This window comes from Heptranchias perlo, chromosome 9, assembly GCF_035084215.1.
Source record: "Heptranchias perlo isolate sHepPer1 chromosome 9, sHepPer1.hap1, whole genome shotgun sequence".
NCBI lineage: Eukaryota > Metazoa > Chordata > Chondrichthyes > Hexanchiformes > Hexanchidae > Heptranchias > Heptranchias perlo.
The window spans coordinates 66,919,727-66,941,578 of record NC_090333.1 but is presented as its reverse complement, the minus strand read 5'-3'; the positions used below and the strand labels follow the sequence as shown (position 1 = coordinate 66,941,578).

The 21,852-nt window shown below is 43.2% G+C and overlaps 1 protein-coding gene across 3 annotated transcripts in view; it reads right to left on the bottom strand.

Annotated features, from left to right (window-relative positions):
* Positions 1-248: 248 nt before the first annotated feature.
* ddr2a (discoidin domain receptor tyrosine kinase 2a) overlaps positions 249-21,852 on the bottom strand; it is a 166,120-nt gene continuing 144,516 nt past the window's right edge. For all 3 annotated transcript variants that reach the window (XM_067990681.1, XM_067990682.1, XM_067990680.1), the window contains 9 exons: positions 20,918-20,998; positions 14,063-14,199; positions 12,151-12,361; positions 11,037-11,260; positions 9,219-9,346; positions 6,749-6,946; positions 5,948-6,182; positions 3,836-3,985; positions 249-1,354 (listed from right to left, as the gene is read on the bottom strand). In XM_067990681.1, the coding sequence (XP_067846782.1) occupies positions 1,205-1,354; positions 3,836-3,985; positions 5,948-6,182; positions 6,749-6,946; positions 9,219-9,346; positions 11,037-11,260; positions 12,151-12,361; positions 14,063-14,199; positions 20,918-20,998 (1,514 nt within the window). In that variant the 3' untranslated portion in view covers positions 249-1,204. The remainder of the gene's footprint in view (positions 1,355-3,835; positions 3,986-5,947; positions 6,183-6,748; positions 6,947-9,218; positions 9,347-11,036; positions 11,261-12,150; positions 12,362-14,062; positions 14,200-20,917; positions 20,999-21,852) is intronic.

Here is a 21,852-nt window from a genome sequence, read left to right as displayed (position 1 = left end):
GCTCCTCACCAGGCCTCGGATGACAAAAGCGATATAACATGTCCATCTCCAATAAATTGTACGAATCTATCTTTTTCTTTTGCATTCAAATGTGTTCTGCATGTGTACATGCAATTGTCTATTTGCGAGTGCATGCAAACATGTATAAGCATGTAAAATTGTACGTTTGTGTGTCTATATGAGCGAAGCAATGAAAATACAAGATAGATGACCTGCTTCAATCAGTAAAATGACTCCGAGGAGAATCATATTTGCACGTATATTTAATAAAATTTGCATAAATATCTAAATACAGTTCAGTAACTGCACTCAAAATGAAAACATCTAGACAATATACAGATATCCAAAATCAAAATAATATAGCAATGAATCAAGTCTGCTAATTGCCATTTTAGGGTACCTAAATTAAACCAGCATCTTTATTGCTTGGTCATAACTCGGAAAACAACATGCATTAGTAGACTTACTTGTGATGCTGTAATACTTGTTATTAAGCCATAAGCAACCTTACTCTTGACTATGTACTAAATTGCACTTTAAAAGGACTCATGGTCAAGCCTTTTCCGATACATTAGTAGCAAAAAGTGCTTCTTTTAAAAAATAACCTAAAAATAGTTTCTCTGTATTCCTAAGCGATGCTCTTTGATGTCAACAAAATACTAAAGAAAAATCCTAGAAAAACACCAATTAATTTACCAGACATTTTGTACCCTCCTATTCCAAACAGCATTTACAAACTCTCTTGAAATATGACTGAAAAATGTGATTAGGTCACGTTTAGAATAAAGCTGTCTGTGGGAAGGAATTTCTACTGCTTAAATGCTACTGTACAAGTATTGCTTTTATTCTTTCAGTCTCTACAAGTCCTTGCACCTTACCAGGAAACCTTCTAACCTGATATGGCTCTGCTTTCACAGTCATGTCCACCTAATTGTAGAAAGTCTGAATGAACAAGAAGGTAAGGATGTTTGTCCTGCGCCATATCACATTTTCCACCCTTTTTTTTTGAAAATAACATTTCCACTTGCATGTATTCTCCTCGAATCTTCTTCCTTCAAAAATGCTTCCGTCTCCCAGCACTGGAAACCATGGCTTTCATTCCATACCCTCCTCAGTTTAAACACGCCAAAATGTGCACTAATAATCAGACATGAAAAAGTCTATTTAAAGTCACAACTGTTCTGACGTCCCCCTCAGAACGCGCTCATTCCTCCAGCCCAGATGAGACGGCGGATTCCCGCAGAACACGGTGAATATCCTGGAATGTGGGCCGGGCTTTGGGTTCACGTCGCCAACAGCTGAGCATCAGCTTGTACACAGCGTCCGGACAGATCGTTGGCTGGGAGAGATAGACCTGCGCACAATGGAACAAAGAATGGAAACCAGTGTAAAAAATCCGTCGGCAGGGATGAAATGAAAAACTGGGAATGTCAGAAACAAAAACAAAGGAAGACTTGCATTTATATAGTGCCTTGCAATGACCTCAGGACATCCCAAAGCACTTTGCAGCCAATTAATTACTTTTGAAATGTAGTCACTGTTGTAATATAGGAAACACGGTGGGCAATTTGCACACAGCAAGGTCCCACAAAGAGCAATGTGATAATGACTAGATAATGGGCTGGAATTTGCTGGAATGGGGCATCTCACGGTGTACCCATTGGTTAGACTTTTTCCTGCACCCTTCAGCTCAAACATGCTTTCCCCTGTAAGTTGCTGGAAGTGTGAGCTGATAACGGGGCATCTGGGGCCTTAGTGAACAGCAGGACCAACAGTGTAACTCCGTAACCAATGAGATTTAAGGATTGAGAAATAAACAGAGGAAGGACTGAGAAAGAGGGTGAATTAGAGTGGGTGAATTTAATGTCAAATCAGGTACAGAAAAAGAAAAAATGAGAGGGAAAGAAAGATTGGAATACGAGAGAAAAAAAAATGAGAAAGGAAAAGTAAGAAAAAATTTAAAATTTAAAATTTGACATTATTAAAATCTCCAACAACAATTCACTACCTGAAGGAATGAGACTCTACAGTTTAAATTGTTCACTTTCTGGGCCAGAGAGGTTGATTGACTATTATCACATTGTTAAAAGGGTACTTACGCTATTGATTACTAGACTTAACTTTCTGTGCTGAGTTTATTGGGCAATTAATCTGTAAATGCAGCAACTTCATCAAACTCATGGGGAGGTTAAGGGTGAAATGCCGTTTTCCCAAAGCTAACAGTGGAGCAGCACAAATCGTCCATCAACTTGTGGCGATTTGCAATTCATGGGGTATCTCTTCCTCGCCACAAGTGAAGGGCCAGTTTGCAAATTAATAACGGCATGTGTCGTTCATACACCTTTTTTTTCAGCAAATTACGGCCCAATTTGTTTGGGAGGGATAAATATTGACCAGGACACTGGGGAGAACATCTTCGAATAGTGCCATGGGATCTCTTACATCCACCCGAGAGGTGGATGGTTTAACATATTCAAAAGACGTCCCCTCTGACAGTGCAGTGCTCCCTCAGTACTGCACTGGAGTGTCAGCCTGGATTTTGTGCTCAAGTCTCTGGAGTGGGAATTGAACCCACAACCTTCTGACTCAGAGGTGAGAGTGTTACCACTGAGCCACGGCTGACACCTAATAAAAATAAGAACCAGAAATTGGTGAAAATATACAACAGGTCTTCGGCATCTGGAAAAAAATCGTTACACTGAATCAGTAGCCTCTCTCTGATGCTGACTGACCTGCTACGCATTTCTGGCAATTTTATAAATTCTAGCAGATTGTTGTAGCATTGCTCATGTTGAGTTAGGAAAATGCTTATCAATGATAAAGGTGTTGTCAATTAAGTGTGACATGAAAGATGTTACAGGAAGTAAGTGCGACCTTTACAGGAAGTGCACGCTCTCTGGAAGACTTAATAAAAGGGTAAGAGGCCCTTTATTTACTGAAGTGTTCATACGATCAGATAGTAATTTGTCCCTTGAGATCAGATTTGGTGTGGCTTTGCATTAGTCTATTTCACAGCATAAAGTTACTGGGACACATTTCGCAGAGGAGTGCCACTTCAGGTGTTGTGTTTGAAACAGAAATGGCTTTTGGTTTCCTGGTCTCTAGAGGTTCTAATTCTGCCATTTAGACAGAACTGTAACCTTGTCTTCTAAACAAAGTGTTGAAAAGAATTCCAATTACTTTATGTGCATTTGAAAATTCTTTGTAAGGGGAACTGGGCAGACTAATATATTTTGATATATATGTATGTATGTATGGAGTGCAGTTCATTCATTTTGATTTAAAAATTTACCCCATTTTAAAGTATCTCACTCCTATCCCAGGATAAACGCAGCATCATTGAGTTAAATGGGTTTGTGATCAGTATCAGTCTTTTTGATCATAATCTCACTCCTAACATTTCTCTGTTGTTTATGTGTCAGCTTGGCTCAGTTGAAAGAACTTTTCCCTCAGCCAGAAGGTTATGGGTTCAGGTCTCACTCCAGGACTTGAGCCCAGAATCCAGACTGACAGTTCAGTGTCGTGTGGGCAGATTGCTGCCGTCTTTCAGATGAGGCCTTAAACCAATTGGTTTCCAAGCTTGTATCTTTGTGGGTTACATAGTTGGGTAACATGGAACCATAGGGGCCATATATAAAGTTTAAATCTATGTATCCATTAAATTGCATGTGTTGAAAAGGTGGCTCTTCGAAGGATTGTTACAAAAATATTCAGGCATATGTTATGAGGAATTATAGCAGGTTTGAACAGTATTGGTTTTTGAAGTATTCCTTGAGTCACTATTTTGCTATCAGGAATACATAATAAGTTCAAGATCAATACAACCCAAGCTTACCTGTCGCCCCTGATCTCTGAAAAACTCGCCAGTATTTTCAATGACTTGCTCATCTGACAGCTGGGAATAGGGCTGTTCTCGGCAGAAGGTCAAGGACTCCCACAGGGTCACTCCAAAGGCCCACACATCACTCGCTGTAGTAAACTTGCCCTGAATAGAAAGCAGGTAAAATAAACATGTATCGCCATCATTACCAAAGAACCATGAACATGTGGTTACTTTCTCAGCTGAAAGACAAATGGTGACTGAAGCACAAGAGGAGAAAAAAAACAGAATTGGACCGTGGTCTGACAAATGGTTGTTACTTGCAGCATCAAGACGACGAACAAAAATTCCATCTGGAAATATTGGCCATGATGCTGCCCATCCACCTCTATTCTATAAAGTAACAAGCTCCATTCAATTGCAAGCCATTAACTCCTTGTCCTAGAAATAACATTCCAGCTGTATTGGGGAAAGAAGTGGGCTGACAAACTGGCAGGAGAGTGGAATTCTCAAGAAAACTCAACCCGTGGGCAACTTCAAAGCCTATATCTGGAATATTGTCGACCCATTTGTTAGGCTGCAGGGAAAAACAATCTCTTGCTTCTGGACATAGTACAGTCCAAAGACATGTGAAGTAGCAAATCTTATTATGGACAAGGAATGCCATTTAGCCTTAGTTCATCTATTCAGAAAAATCCTACAATTCCTCCTGCTGATGAAAATGGCCTACCCCTTGTCTTCTGTAATTACAAAGAGATGCAGTCGAACTGTCACTGCCGTATACAATGTGACTAGTGCAAGACCACAAAAGCTGCTGGCATTTAAGCCCGATCTCCATAGCAGACACACTAGAGTTGGAGCTGCTACTTTTACCATTCTGCACCAATCCAACAACTCATAAGCCACTTTTCTTGCCCATGCAACTCTCTCTCACATGTCCGGAGTATTGTCCCAAAGTTTAGGGGCAGAGATAATCATCTCTCCCTTTTTTTGTTGTCAGGAAGTGAGTGACATTGACAAAGCTGCATTTATTGCCCACCCCTGTTTACCCTGAGAAGGTTGTAGGGTCTTCTCTTTGAGTAGCAATTGTTTGTGGCTTGCTAGGCCACTTGAGAGGGCATTAAGAGTCCACCATTTAGTGTGTTATTGGAGTCACGTGTAGGCCAGACAAGGTGGGGGTGGCAGGTTTCCTTCCTATTAGTTTCCAACAACCCTGCAGCTTTTATGGTCATTATTTTTTTCTCTGGTTCCAGCTCACAAATGACCAAATTTATTGAATTCAACTTCACAATTTCCCATGGGTGGGATTTGAATTCATTATCTCTGGGTTACCAGTACCATAATTACTACCAATTGATGCGTCAGAGTTGCTGGAGCACGTTTGAATACGAGAAATATGTGACCTGTGCCTTTGGTACCCTAGTACAGTTTTCCCAAGTTATTCTACATTTCCAGCAATCACCAGGATCAAATTCATCAGACAGCAATGCTCATTTGAATTGTCTCCACATCTAAAACCAAAAGCGTTTGCCAATTCACTAGCAACTAATAAGTGGACTTAGTAACTTGGTCCTCTGATTTTCCCTGCTTCTCTATAGGGAGATGTCTGGTTTCCATTTGGTGGATTCCGTCTAGTGGTACAGCTGAAATCAGAAAATTACCACAAGGGAAAGAACAAAAACAAATTCAGGAATTACCAGTCCATGGTACAGGACAGTGGCGCACTGCTACATAGAATTACATAGAATGTACAGCACAGAAGCAGGCCATTCGGCCTAACTGGTCCATGCCAGTGTTTATGCCCACATGAGCTTCCTCCCACCCTACTTCATCTAACCCTATCAACATAGTCTATTCCTTTCTCCCTCATGTGTTTATCTAGCTTCCCCTTAAATGCATCTTTGTTATTTGCAACAACTACTCCTTATGGTAGCAAGTTCCACAAACTAACCATTCTCTGGGTAAAGAAGTTTCTCCTGAATTCCTTGTTGCATTTACTAGCTGAATTGTATGCACGCAACATAAACACACACACACACACACACACACAGACTTTATTCTATTAAACATCAACTTTAAAATAAAACAACGTTGCCAGTGAGTTCGAATTCAGCTCAAGGTCCTTACCAGCAGAATACTCTCCCAGGACATCCAGCGAATCGGAAGCACGGCTCGGCCTTGGATTCGGTAGTAATCTCCGCTGTACAGGTTACGGCTCATGCCAAAATCAGCGATCTTGATTGTGTAATTCTTACCCACCAGGCAGTTCCGAGTAGCAAGATCACGGTGAACAAAGTTGAGGGATGAGAGGTACTTCATGCCAGAAGCTATCTGCATGGCCATCAATATGAGGTTGGCATAGCTGAGATTAAAAAACAAAACAGTGGCAAAGATACGGGGTTTTGTTTTTTCATATAAAAAGAACAGCTACGAAATGCAAATGCATTCTAAATGAAATTTGTGGAATGAAAGAATTGCAAAAATGTAAAAAGAGGACTGTAGATTTTGATTGCCAGCTGCAGAATAGAGGCCGGGAAAAGGACTGCTGCTACTTTATACAGTCGGTTGGACAAAATAATTAATTGATGCCAGCTGCTAAATATACTGGTAAACAAGTCACATTTGGGTAAGGGTTGTGAATAGCCTCCCACTGAACTCAAACCAAATCCAATCTGCTCAAATTATTATTCCCTCATTCAGCTCAGTGGTAAATTCTGAGCTTTGAGGGTGCTGTTTGCCATTAATAAGAAAACAATTACAGTATAAAAAACAAAGCATATGCATGAACTTATTAGCAAAGGTTTGATCATTTGAATGAGCTCAGTTTTTATACCTGTGCTGTTTAGGCATATCAGCAACACTGTCATGCTACAAAGTCTCATGCTATGCATCAAAGTGACACTGAACAACTGCTTATAGAAGCCTCACCTTACAATGGGTGCATTGCTTGCCATTGGCTCTGCACTTTCTGGTTCATGGCGAGTTAAGAACTGATTAAGGTCCCCATTTTCCATGTATTCTGTGATCATACAGAGGGGGTCATCCCTGATACAGACCGCCAACAATCGGATAATGTTTGGATCCTTCAGCCGTGACATGATCTTGATTTCTTTCAGGAAGTCATTTCTGCAGAAGGTTAAATATATTGATTGAGTTTTATTCAAAAGTGGCGTATGCTTTATGGCAATGAGGATTAAGACAGAAACCCACAGAATTAGTTATGGGCCGCCGGTAAAGTCACCATCTCTCAGGAAGGTTTCAGGTTGACCTTGTGTACAAATTGGCTGCCGCATTTCCTAAATTACAACAGTGACTACACTTATCACATTGCTGTTGGTAGAATCATGCTGTGTGCACATTGGCTGCCACGTTTCCTACATTATGATAGTGACTATGCTTCAAAAGGACTTCATTGGCTGTAAAGCACTTTGGGACGCCCTGAGATCGTGAAAGACGCTATACAAATGCAAGTCTTTCTTTTTTCAATCCCTGGGCTGTGCTGATTTAGCTGACCTTGGCCAGGGCAGTGCTAGAGATAGTCAATTTAGCCACAGTGTCTAAAGGTTTGGGGGAAGGAAGAAAATTGGCCACGGTTTGACATAGCAATCCCTGAAATCGGCGTGCGCAATGCCAGGTGATGATAGGATTAACCTTGGATGTGATGTCCTCTATTGTTAGGTAGCCTGCCAACAACTCACTGTCCAGGCTGTGAGCGGAATAATGGTCCTTGAGGGAGGTACTGGAGACTGCCTGACCATGTGACCAGACTTCAGTGAGGGAGTCAATGGGGCCATTGTCAACTTCGATGCCTGGATGGTAACCTGGTGAAGAAGCGGATCACTCGCCCTTTCTAGAACCTGCCCGATTATCACTCCATTGGGTTCTACAATGGGTGAACAATCTGCTTCAGCAGGTTACCAGTTAGCGAGATTTCAAATTACTCCTGAGGTCTTTAGTGTAAGACAAGAGAAAATTGGATCGGGAAAAAAAAACTTAAATATTGAAACAACCCAATAAAAAATATATTAAAATCAGATTTAATATCAATAAAATCTGTGTTTCACTTAAATTCATTCTTACAGGTCTTAAGGTAATAGATAAAGACAAAGCAACCATACTTGCTAATTTGATTCCTCTAAAGTAAAGTAGAGAATATTCTATTTTTACTTTTAAAAATAGGTTAAACTGGCTTACTACTTTGAAGTGCACTTATTTACTAGTAATATTTCCTCAAAGGCACACTTGTGTTTAAATCCCTTCATTGTATCTTCCTTCCTTATCTCTGTTACCTCCGTTGGCCCTACAAACCCCACCTCCCCCAAGCTCTCTGTTCTTCTGACTCTGCCTCTTGTCAATACTCCTCCTTTTCCCCCTAGGTGCCACGGTCTGGAATTCCCTCCCAAACCCCTTCCACCTCTCCATTTCCTCCTTTAAGACTCTTCCTAAAACTCTTTCACCAAGCTTTTGATCCCCCTTCCTAATTTTTTTCCTTTTTTGCTTTGGCGTCCATTTTTCTCATGCCTTTGTGAAGTGCCTTAATGTTTTTCTACATTAATGGTGCTAAATAAACACGAGTTGTTGTTGTTTTGTGGCAGTGTTAAACAAGAAGGTATACCTTATTTTTTAAGCCATTCTCAGGATGTGGGTGTGCTGGCAAGGCTGGCATTTATTGTCCATCCCTAGTTGCCGGTTTCGATACAACTGAGTAGCTTGATAGGTCACTTCAGAGGGCAGTTAAAGGGTGGGAATGGAGTCAGATATAGGCCAGACCAGATAAAGATGACACATTTCCTTCCCAAAAGGACATTAGTGAACCAGTTGGGTTTTTTCGGACAATCCGACAGCTTCATGGTCACTTTTACTGATACCAGCTTTTTATTTCCAGATGTTTTAAAAACTGAATTCCAATTCTCAAACTGCTATGGTGGGATTTAAACTCATGTTCATCTACATTCTTAGTCCAAGCCTCTAGATTACTAGTCCAGTAACATGACCACTATGCCACCGTACCCAGGTGGTACAGCGTGAAGTCAAATGTCAACAGCTGGCGAGTTTGAACCTGGATAAATGCACCTCTAGTTACATTATTGCCATCTGGTTGTTGATATCTAAATTCTGTATTTACAGATTCTAAAATATTTATATTGCTGTTCATGACTTTACATGAGCATTCTGTTGCAAGACACTGGGCAATATGGAGGCTTATCAAATTGATCTGTTTATTGTAGATTTTCCAATTCTTAATTAATCAGAAAACTATTCTTCACCTGTAACCCAAACAAAATATTTGTCAAGTGAAGGAAAAGGACAATTTGCTTGTAGCTTTGGTTGTGGTGGAAAAGTCCTGTCAGGGTCCTCAGAAATGATTGAGGATTGAAAGAGCACAAGGAGCACTTACCTGGCATTCTTGTTGGCATCTGATCGTAGCATTTTTACTGCAACCAGCGCTGGCTGGTTGGCACAAATGTCAAATGGAAACTCCTTGTCCATGAATTCTTGCATCCCTTCTGCTTCACAAAGATGCACCTGAGGAGATCAGAATTTGAAACTTATAAATTTACATCAAAACAATTCAGAGATTTTGGCATCGAAGGTTTGGTTAATGCTGTGGCATTCAAACTGCTGCCAACCAACAAAGTAAATAGGTTTAAAAATAAATGTGTCACATATTGGAAATTTATGTTATACTGTATCCTTGTTAACATGTATGGTACTTGTATAATTTTAACTGAACACTAGATGCCCTCCCGATGGGAGTAAGCACAATGTAGAAATTACACTGCAAGGTCTCTCTTATATTGCTTTTGTTATTTTTTGACAGAATATTCTAGAGGGTCTGAAAATATTAGCAGCTAGTTGTTACCACACCAATTTGAGTGTTTATTTGGACATAACACTTGTTACAACACATCAGCTCAGAGCTCGTACTATACTAGTCATTGCTGCATGATCCAAGTATCTTTAATTGTGTTCCATTTAGTCTGCGTTACACTGGTCTGATTCCAAGTAGTTACTTTTCTCCTTCTCCTCCCTTTTATTCTAGGTTTTGCTTATCTTCTCAGTTATTATAGAAGGAATCTTTTATTTATGTGTTGTGGTGATCTATCACCTCAGAGATGCAGGGTGATCAGTTAATATAGGTGCAAAGCTAAGGAAATGATGGTGATCATTTGGTTCATGGAGGAATGAAAACAGGGATCTGAAAATTGAGGAACATATTTTTGTGCTTCCTTTATGAAGAAACTACATTTTCCTGCAGGAATTTCTGCTTGCCTCCAGGCAAATGGAACAAAACAGAGCTCCAAATTTATGCTAATTGACTTACATATGATAAAGTGAGTGGGCAAAACAATGGCAAATGGAGTTCAAAGTGGTTAAGTGTGAGGTCAGCCACTTTGGACCCAAGAAAAGATAAATCGGAGTATTTTCTAAATGGTGAGAAACTAGGAATTGTAGAGGAGCAACGAGATTTGGGAGTCCATGTACACTAATCATTAAAAGCCAGTAGACTGGTACAAAAAGCAATCAAAAAGGCTAATGGAATGTTGGCTGTTATCTCATGGAGGCTGGAATACAATGGGGAGGAAGTGATGCTTCAGTTGTACAGAGCCTTGGTCAGGCCCCATCTGGAGCACTGAGTTCAATTTTGAGCACCAAACCTCAGGAAGGGTATGCTGGCCTTGGAGGGGGTGCAGCGCAGATTCACCAGAATAATACTGGGGCTTAGAAGGTTAAATTACGAGGACAGGATGCATAAACTTGGCTTGTATTCCCTTGAGTTTAGAAGATTGAGGGGTGATCTGATTGAGGCATTTAGAATGTTTGAAGGATTCGATAGGGTCGATATGGATAAACTATTTCCTCTGATGGGGGAATCAAGAACAATGAGTCATAATCTTAAAATTAGAGCTAGGCCATTCAGGGGCAAAATCAGGAAGCACTTTTTCACACAAAGGATAGTGGAAATGTGGAACTCTCTCCCCAAATGGCTGTGGTTGCTAGGTCAGTTGGAGCTTTCAAGTCTATGATAGATAGATTTTTGTTAGGTGAGGGTATTAACAGATAGGGAACAAAGGCGGGAAAATGGAGTTGAGCTGCAGATCAGCCAGGATCTAAATGAATGGAGGAGTTCGAGGGGCTGAATGGCCCACTCCTGTTCCTAATGCTCCTACGCATCGAGTTCAGTGGTTAATTATACCGAAAACGCTGCACTGACCTCCCCAAATTGCCCCTCTCCGAGCTTCTCCTTAAGCATCAGCAGTTTGCGTGGGAACTCCTCCACAGCCACGTCTTTACCAGATAGTAAGTCCATGGTCACAGCAGGGACAGAATAGGTGTTACTTCCAGTGACACCCTGCAGGTTCACGATATCTGCCTCCGCGTAGTGTGGCACATTATCCTGTGGTGCTCCGAGTGGCTTCGCGTAGTCACTGCTACACCCTGAGTGAAAAATAGCAACATTTTACTTAGCTTCTTCTGCGATGCAAATTTCATGTAAAAGTTTAAAAAGAGGGAAAAAAAACTGCTATTGTTAATTCGTTCCTCGAAAGGACAAAAATCACTCTGTAAAAGTGCTGGATAGTTATTTTCTGCTTGCTTGGAAACACATACTGTAATTACATAAATCACACTGATATAAATCATCACTGGGTACGTGGCATCATCATGATGAAAATGACACATGGCTCTTCTCTCCCCAACACAGTAAAAGGCTTGCAAACCCTTTTTCATTAAACTAGTGTCCCCTTAAAATGAATTGGTGTGTACCACTAAAATCTGTGAATTAACAAAAGTTTGCCTATTGAAAAAATCTTTCACTGTTCAATGTTGCTGGAGAGTCTTTATCTGAAATATTAATCTCTCCTCTACCTTTTCAGATACTGATAGACCTGCTGTGTATTTCCAACATCTTCTCTTACTTCAGATCACTAATATTCTTCTTATTTCACTGGTGAAGATGTTTACATCTAGCCAGATCACAAATAATTGAGAGAAGTAGTCACAGAAATGAAAGATGAGGAAGTGAGGTTGTGCAATGCAGTGAGGCACTAGGATGTGGGCTCTCTTTCAGTGTGTACCACATCGTGCTACCAGGGGGAAGGGGCCAAGTGGAGACCAGGTGTTCCGTCAGAGAGAGGGAAGAAAATCCAAAGAAGCTCTCATACACGGCATCAAACACCAAAAACACCTCCTCAAGCAAATCCCTTGAAGGCCGGCCAAAACCAGTGCCCCCCCACCATGGTCGAAATGTTTCCATATTTAATACAATTTGCCAAAAATATTATTATATGAATAAATTCAGCAGCTTATACCACATTCAATATCCTCACCTGGCTCATCCCAGCTTAGGGAAAATTCTGGAAGCTTGCGGAGCAGCTTTGATGGCTCCTGATAATCGGGGCCGAGCGGGAATATCCGGTCGTATGTGGAATTGGACTCTTGTTCACTGGGTGGGGAGGACTTGTTGTTGTTTATCATGATGGTTTCACTCTGCAGTGAGAGGCTCACTGTGAGCTCATCATCCAGCATCCGGCGTGAAGCCTGAAAGAGAAGCCATTGTCCATGAAATCAGTGCAAATATCATCGGACTCCAGGTCCTGAGTGATCGGTGTATCCTATCAATTGGAATGGAAGCTTTTACAAATACGTGCATTCCCTTGAGTATAGTAGATTAAGGGATGATCTAATTGAGGTTTTTAAGATGATCAAAGGAGTTGATAGGGTAGTTAGAGAGCAACTATTTTCTCTGGTCGGGGAGTCCAGCACTAGGGGGCATAACCTTAAAATTAGAGCTAGGCCGTTCTGGAGTGATGTCAGGAAGCACTTCTTCACACAAATGGTAGTGGAAATCTAGAACTCCAAAAAGATGTTGAGGCCAGGGGTCAATTGAAAATTTCAAAACTGAGATTGATAGGGTATTAAGGTTTATGGAACCAAGGTGGGTAAATGGAGTTAAGGTACAGATCAGCCATGATCTAAGTGAATGGTGGAACAGGCTTGAGGGGCTTAATGGCCTACTCCTGTTCATATGTGTGCGTATATACTGTCTGTATAAATCAACTGGTTATTGATTTATACACTGTGGGAGTATCTTCATCACACAGACTGCAGCGGTTCAAGAAGGCGGCCTAACACCACCTTCTCAAAGGCAACTCGGGGTGGGCAATAAATAATGGCCTTGCTAATGACGCCCACATTCCCAGAATTAATTTAAAAACTGGTTATTTTGCACATACTGAAGGCTATATCACAGAAAAATATTACAACTGTATTAGATAATGTGAAATTATAATCATATAATCTACATGGAAGTCTATACTATAAAATCCAGTGTACATAACTCTCCCATATGTGGAAGGGTCAACATATGCTATACAGCTGCTCTAAACGCTCTTTGGCTAAATGTACCATCTGACATGGTACTGAGCCAAACGTTGCAAGTTTGATTCTCATGTCTGTGCTGAGTTACTGGACATCAGCAGAGACAGCAATCGGGGTTCTTCAAATGGCTTAAGTAACCCTGGACCAGAGGGCAGAAAAAATAAAATCATCCAGGATACCCATTCCTGCTCCTATCTAGTCACCGGAAGTGGAAATTAGATGAAGATTGGTTTGGCTATGATGCCTCCTATGGTCAAATAGCCTGCTAAAACTCGGTGCCCAGGCTCCCGTCTGAAGTATGGTCTTTTTGCTGAGTACTGCAGGGCTCCTAACAGCCATGGAACCAGAGCCCCAAGAAGCCGTAACAAGCATTGATTATCTTTCCAATACTGGGGCTTCCCAGTTCATTGGAATTCTGCCAAGTAGCAGCTCAGCTAAATACATGAATGATTTGTCATCACAAATTCTGGGGCACAACTTTTATCCGACATTGGATGGTGGTGGTGGTCAAACCAGAAAATGCTGGAAATGCTGAACGCGTCAGTAAGCATCTGAAAAAGAAAGGTAGGTTAACATTGTAGGTGGGAGTCTTCAACAGAATTGTAGGTTCTGGTGATGAGTTCCCCTGAAATGTTCGTCTACCTTCCTCTTCCTGTCTCAGATGTTTACTGAGCTATTGTTTATTTCCAGAATTCTCCATTTGTCCAGTGTCAGTGTCCCTGCTTTTTATCTCAATGACGAATTGTGGTGTCTGACTCCTCCTGAGTTTCCGGTCACAACATCCCACACTGAAGGGATTCAAAGTGCCGTTAGTGGCTCTTAAAATAGAGCTGGGAAAATCTTCAGTAAAGTTATTAAAACCTTTTCCAGCATCTTCTGCCAAAACTGACGCCAAAGGATGATGACAATGATGGCGACCAGGATAAAAATAATAGCCACCAAGCAGCCAATGAGGATTCGAGTGTTGCTGTCGTCCACTTTGTGCATTGGGTTGATGTCTGAGAATGCAATGGGGAAAAAGAGAATTGTTATGATGGATTGCACAAATGGAGTGAGAATAAATAACGTACAGGTTCAAACAAAAATTCATCATGACTAAAAGAAATAGCATGCGTGTACCTCTGAAGTGTTAATGGCGATATGACCAGATATTTAAAACAAAATTTAAAAGTGTGATTGCGGGTAGATAAAGCCATATAAAAGACCAATAGCAGTTTAGGTTTTAAAAACAGAGCACAAGAATAACAAAGCAATAATAATTTGTACAAGGCAATGATTAAGGCACAGTTAGGACACCGTGTGTGGTTTTGGGTGCCCCATTATAGAAAAGATGTTAAAGCTATCAGGAGCGTACACCGCAGATCAACCAGGATGATACCAGCGATAGGATATTATATATGAGGAATGATTGGTGATACTGGGACAATTTCCATAGCGACAGAGAAGGCTGAGGAGATTTAGTAGACGTTTTTAAAATTATGTAAGATTTTGATAGAGTGCATAGGGATAAACTTTGTCCTGTGGTTGGGGAGTCAATGATGAAGAGGATATCAATTTAAAATTGTCAATAAGAAAGTAAGAAGAGCGGTTAAGAGAAATTTCATGTAGAGAGAGCTGTGCCCAGTAAACTGTACTCCAACTTGATCTAGTGCCCAAGGAACTGTACTTTGGCATGAGCCAGTGCCCAGGGAACTGTACTTCGGCATGAGCCAGTGCCCAGGGAACCAGATTCCAGCATGAGCCAGTGCCCAGGGAACCAGATTCCAGCATGAGCCAGTGCCCAGTGAACCAGATTCCAGCATGAGCCAGTGCCCAGGGAACCAGATTCCAACATGAGCCAGTGGCCAGGGAACTAGATTCCAACATGAGCCAGTGCCCAGGGAACTAGATTCCAACATGAGCCAGTGCCCAGGAAACCAGATTCCAACATGAGCCAGTGCCCAGGGAACTAGATTCCAGCATGAGCCAGTGCCCAGTGAACCAGATTCCAGCATGAGCCAGTGCCCAGGGAACCAGATTCCAACATGAGCCAGTGGCCAGGGAACTAGATTCCAACATGAGCCAGTGCCCAGGAAACCAGATTCCAACATGAGCCAGTGCCCAGGGAACCAGATTCCAACATGAGCCAGTGGCCAGGGAACTAGATTCCAACATGAGCCAGTGCCCAGGAAACCAGATTCCAACATGAGCCAGTGCCCAGGGAACCAGATTCCAACATGAGCCAGTGCCCAGGGAACTAGATTCCAACATGAGCCAGTGCCCAGGGAACCAGATTCCAACATGAGCCAGTGGCCAGGGAACTAGATTCCAACATGAGCCAGTGGCCAGGGAACTAGATTCCAACATGAGCCAGTGCCCAGGGAACCAGATTCCAACATGAGCCAGTGGCCAGGGAACTAGATTCCAACATGAGCCAGTGCCCAGGGAACCAGATTCCAACATGAGCCAGTGCCCAGGGAACCAGATTCCAGCATGAGCCAGTGCCCAGTGAACCAGATTCCAACATGAGCCAGTGCCCAGGGAACCAGATTCCAGCATGAGCCAGTGCCCAGTGAACCAGATTCCAGCATGAGCCAGTGCCCAGTGAACCAGATTCCAGCATGAGCCAGTGCCCAGGGAACCAGATTCCAGCATGAGCCAGTGCCCAGGGAACCAGATTCCAGCATGAGCCAGTGCCCAGTGAACCAGATTCCAGCATGAGCCAGTGCCCAGTGAACCAGATTCCAGCATGAGCCAGTGCCCAGTGAACCAGATTCCAGCATGAGCCAGTGCCCAGGGAACCAGATTCCAGCATGAGCCAGTGCCCAGTGAACCAGATTCCAGCATGAGCCAGTGCCCAGGGAACCAGATTCCAGCATGAGCCAGTGCCCAGTGAACCAGATTCCAGCATGAGCCAGTGCCCAGGGAACCAGATTCCAGCATGAGCCAGTGCCCAGTGAACCAGATTCCAGCATGAGCCAGTGCCCAGGGAACCAGATTCCAGCATAACCCAGTGCACAGGGAACTGTACAGCATAACCCAGTGCCCAGGGAACTGTACTCCAGCATAAGTCAGTGCCCAGGGAACTGTACTCCAACATGAGCCAGTGCCCAGGGATCTGTACTGCAGCATAACCCAGTGCCCAGGGATCTGTACTGCAGCATGAGCCAGTGCCCAGGGATCTGTACTGCAGCATGAGCCAGTGCCCAGGGATCTGTACTCCAGCATGAGTCAGTGCCCAGGGATCTGTATCCCAGCATGAGTCAGTGCCTGGAGAACTGTACTCCAACATGAGTCAGTGCCTAGGGATCTGTATCCCAGCATAATCCAGTGCCCAGGGAACTGTACTCCAGCATAAGTCAGTGCCCAGGGATCTGTACTCCAGCATAACCCAGTGCCCAGGGATCTGTACTCCAGCATAACCCAGTGCCCAGGGATCTGTACTCCAGCATAATCCAGTGCCCAAGGATCTGTACTCCAGCATAACCCAGTGCCCAGGGATCTGTACCCCAGCATAGCCCAGTGCCCAGGGATCTGTACTCCAGCATAATCCAGTGCCCAAGGATCTGTACTCCAGCATAACCCAGTGCCCAGGGATCTGTACTCCAGCATAAGTCAGTGCCCAGGGATCTGTACTCCAGCATAAGTCAGTGCTTTCAAGAAGAGGAGGGGAGATAAATGGAGGAGAAAAAACAAAACATGACTTGTGTGACATTGTCGTTGATTTATTAACTAGCAGCAATGTTAGTGTTTGAATACAAAGGACATCCCGGCTTGCATTCCAGTAGTTAGTAAGAGCGAGTCCCTTTGGATTACTTCCCAATGAAAGGTTAAAGCTGTACGTTTCTAACATAGGTAGAAACTAGGTAGGACAGATCAATTATCCAGTTGGAAGATGATATATATAAAAATGATAAATTCTCTCATAATAATTGTATTTATATTTCACTCATCGCCAAGAACTTTCTGCTGAATCAGTAAAAAAAATTGTTGAAGCTTTTCCATTGTCATTATAACTACTACTCAAATACACTGAACCACACTCTGTTGCAAGAGTTTGTTTCGCAATTGATCTCCAGAGCATAGCAGAGTGCAGTGGGAATATAAATACTTAATAATAGCAATAAATACAATGCACAAGTCAGCGACCCAGCGGATGCATCTATGCATTCCAACTGACTGATGTAGGCAATGCCCCCTGTGGCCCTCTGACGCCTCCCAGTTTCAAAAAGAATGGAGTGCCATTGTTATTTGTACTGGTGCTGAAAGAGCTGTGGAGACTCAGGACTGTGGCTTCAGGTCCTCTTCCAACAGGTGAAAAGAGAGACTCCCTGCTAAACCGGAGCCTCCATGAATATTGTACCTCCCACAGGTTCAGTGACACCTGCCGTATCGGTAGAGTCCTCCTCTGATGTTGTCTCACCGCCCTTGCATCCAGCAGTGTTTCTTGCACATTGTTCTCCTCCTCCAGGTAAAAAGGAGATAGCAGAAGACATCCCCAACCTGCACCTTAGGGGTGTCCTCTCAGCAGACACAAACAGCAGGACAATGAGAGCAAAGCAAAATGCCTCTTTTAACGACAATGCGAAGCGCCTTTGACAGATGTTGCTTGATTTACACAATCTACATTCTCAGGCCTGACAGTTCTTCAAAATTTCATACCCCCTCTTTCAATTGATGCCACTGATCTGTGACCGACGACCGGCACTGGACCCAGACCCAGCTCTTCATAATGTCATAAACATGACAAAAATAACAAACTTGCATGACAGTGCTTTTCTGAGGTGCAGTATTACAGGAGCCTTCACGTAACATGTCTGGAAGTTCATGGCGGTGCTAATGGAGTGGATATTTTCACTGTGCCTCTGCTACAGGTAGCCAGGTCGATTGGCCCTACGGTTTCAGGAGATATAATGACTACAATGGGACAGATAGAAGTGGAACCACGAGAGAATGGTCCACCACAGAGGTGGACTTTTTTTCGTTCATGGGATGTGGGCGTCGTTGGAAAGGCCAGCATTTATTGCCCATCCCTAATTGCCCTTGAGAAGATGGTGGTGAGCTGCCTTCTTGAACCGCTGCAGTCCGTGTGTTGAAGGTTCTCCTACAGTGCTGTAGGGAGTTCCAGGATTTTGACCCAGCGACGATGAAGGAACGGCGATATATTTCCAAGTCGGGATGGTGTGTGACTTGGAGGGAAATGTGCAAGTGGTGTTGTTCCCATGTGCCTGCTGCCCTTGTCCTTCTAGGTGGTAGAGGTTGCGGGTTTGGGAGGTGCTGTCAAAGAAGCCATGGCGAGTTGCTGCAGTGCATCCTGTAGATGGTACACACTGCAGCCACAGTGCGCCGGTGGTGAAGAGAGTGAATGTTTAGGGTGGTGGATGGGGTGCCAATCAAGCGGGCGGCTTTGTCCTGGATGGTGTCGAGCTTCTTGAGCGTTGTTGGAGCATCACTCATCCAGGCAAGTGGAGAGAATTCCATCACACTCCTGACTTGTGTCTTGTAGATGGTGGAAAGGCTTTGGGGAGTCAGGAGGTGAGTCACTCGCCGCAGAATACCCAGCCTCTGACCTGCTCTTGGAGCCACAGTATTTATGTGGCTGGTCCAGTTAAGTTTCTGGTGAATGATGGCCCCCAGAATGTTGATGGTGGGGGATTCGGTGATGGTAATGCCGTTGAATGTCAAGGGGAGGTGGTGAGATTCTCTCTTGTTGGAGATGGTCATTGCCTGGCACTTGTCTGGCTCGAATGTTACTTGCCACTTATCAGTCCAAGCCTGGATGTTGTCCAGGTCTTGCTGCATGCAGGCACGGACTGCTTCACTATCTGAGGTTGCGAATGGAACTGAATACTGTGCAATCATCAGCGAACATCCCCATTTCTGACCTTATGATGGAGGGAAGGTTATTGATGAAGCAGCTGAAGATCGTTCGCCCTAGGACACTACCCTGAGGAACTCCTGCAGCAATGTCCTGGGGCGGAGATGATTGGCCCCCAACAACCACTACCGCTACCATCTTCCTTTGTGCTAGGTATGACTCCAGCCACTGGAGAGTTTTGCCCCTGATTCCCATTGACTTCAATTTTACTAGGGCTCCTTGGTGCCACACTCGATCAAATGCTGCCTTGATGTCAAGGGCAGTCACTCTCACCTCACCTCTGAATTCAGCTCTTTTGTCCATGTTTGGACCAAGGCTGTAATGAGGTCTGGAGCCGAGTGGTCCTGGCAGAACCCAAAATGAGCATCAGTGAGCAGGTTATTGGTGAGCAAATGCCACTTGATAGCACTGTCGACGACACCTTCCATCACTTTGCTGATGTCTGAGAGTAGACTGATGGGGCGGTAATTGGCGGGATTGGATTTGTCCTTCTTTTTGGGCAATTTTCCACATTGTCGGGTAGATGCCAGTGTTGCAGCTGTACAGGAACAGTTTGGCTAGAGGCACGACTAGTTCTGGAGCACAAGTCTTCAGCACTACAGCCGGGATGTTGTCGAGGCCCATAGCCTTTGTTGTATCCAGTGCACTCAGCTGTTTCTTGATATCATCTGGAGTGAATCGAATTGGCTGACGACTGGCTTCTGTGATGGTGGGGTTATTGGGAGGAGGCTGAGATGGATCATCCACTCGGCACTTCTGGCTGAAGATGGTTGGAAATGCTTCAGCCTCGTCTTTTGCACTCACGTGCTGGGCTCTGCCATCATTGAGGATGGGGATGTTTACATCAACATGTTTACATGGATGTTTACTACAGAAGAGAGGCAGTAAAGGAGAACAAAGTGGTCGACAGCATTCGAGATGCCAGAGAAGTTGAAGAGGGCAGGGAGGGACAATGAGTTGTGGCCACAGTCATGTAGGATGTCCTAGATGACAGTGGTCAGAGCAGTCTCTGGTCGGAAAGTGAACTGAGGGACTCGAACAAGAAATTGTGAGAGAACCTTTTAATAATTACTGAAATATAGCGACAAAAAAATGACCGGTTACTAAGTCATCTGACTACTGTTTGCTTAAGCTTGCAATCAAACCAATCACAAACAGTGGAACAAAATGAAGATACAGATTAATTTTGTGAAGAGCTAAAGTTCGTCAGATGAAGAAATCATTCAGAGCACTGAGTTTCAGGGACTGGCGATTTTTGTAAACACTCTATCTTGAAAGAGAGAGATTATGTGGTAACAGAATATGTCAGGCACAGTCTGTTCACATTTGAGATCTGGGTTTGAATCCAGTCCAGTCAGAGTTTAGCCTGGTCTCTTTCATTTCTGCCAGCTTTGTTCCATGTTAATGAGTTTTTGAGCTTGACATGAACAGACACAAATTTTGTCTTGCCTCTTGGATAAATTGTAAATATTCTTACAACAGTGCAGTGTGATGGGGAGGGGCACTCTTATAGCCAAAGCATTTTGTCAGGACAATAGCCAAACAATAGCACCTAACCAATGCAACAAAAGAGCTAATAATGTTACATTCTGACACATCCTAGCACAATTGGGAAATTTCTCAAATCACTGCTATTATTTGGTGAAAGTAGAAAAAAAGACAAAGAAATAATGAAGGCCTATTGAACGGCAGTTGATATTAGGTGGTTCCAAACACATGTTCTACACTGCATGTGTATTTAAGCAAAAAGCCAACTTATTCTGACAGAATAATTCTTTCGGGAAAACCAACTGGGCAACAGCAACAGAGGACTCGTTCAAACATCTATTGAGGTTTTAGGTGAATCGTTAGCTTCTTACCTAACTGTCCATTGTCACTGTGGGTTGTGCTGTCTACATTCACAGTTGGATAAACCCCTGAAGTGTTGTACATTGCGGTGTCTACAAAGAAAAACAATTGTGCCATTGTGAAAAAATATTTAGCCAACCCACTTACAAAACCAAGTAACAAATCAGAAGAGGTTTATAAAGTATCATGAAGCAATATCTGCCACTATCAAACTGTTTTATTTTAAAAGGGCAATGCAAAATTGGACGATGCTGAGAAAACAGTTTGGTGGTCCGGTTTCAGCTCGTACTAGAGAGAAGTCTTATGCCTATAATTCATTTGGTGCTGACTAGCAATCTGATGTCAATATGCAAGAATAACTTGATGGCCAATGTCTCAGTTAACGGTAGAGCAATCTCATGGTCAGGTTTGAGCAGGTGCCAAATGGTAACCTCATGTCTGGATTTGAGCTAGTACAGAAGTAGCTTCATTTGTCAGGAAATTTAACAGCCAGGTCTCAGCAGGCGATAAGGTTATTGTGACAATCAAGCCATAGCTGGCAGCAAAGAGTCAACTCACGGCAAGTTCAGCTGTTGCTGAAAGGTGATACCATGCCAACTTTAGCTGGTACTAAACAACACTGTGGCATCTATCAAGATGTCAAATCCAGGATCCTCTGTTTATCTCTTTCGTTTATCATTTTTAATTTAAGTTGTGAGAGAACAACTGGGATCGATATGTCAATTCTTCCTTGAGGTAATAGCTTTTATTGACATTCCTGCGTGTGATGTCTACATTCCCAATAGGATATTCACGTTATGCCACTGCTTATCTAAAGCAGGATCGGATGGCAACATGATGCTATAGCATGTTGAGGCATCACCGTATGCTATCGTGGCGTGGAGGGCTGCAGATCTTCACCACAGTGGGGAAGTTCCAAGTGTGGGTCAGTGGGTCCCAACAGTGG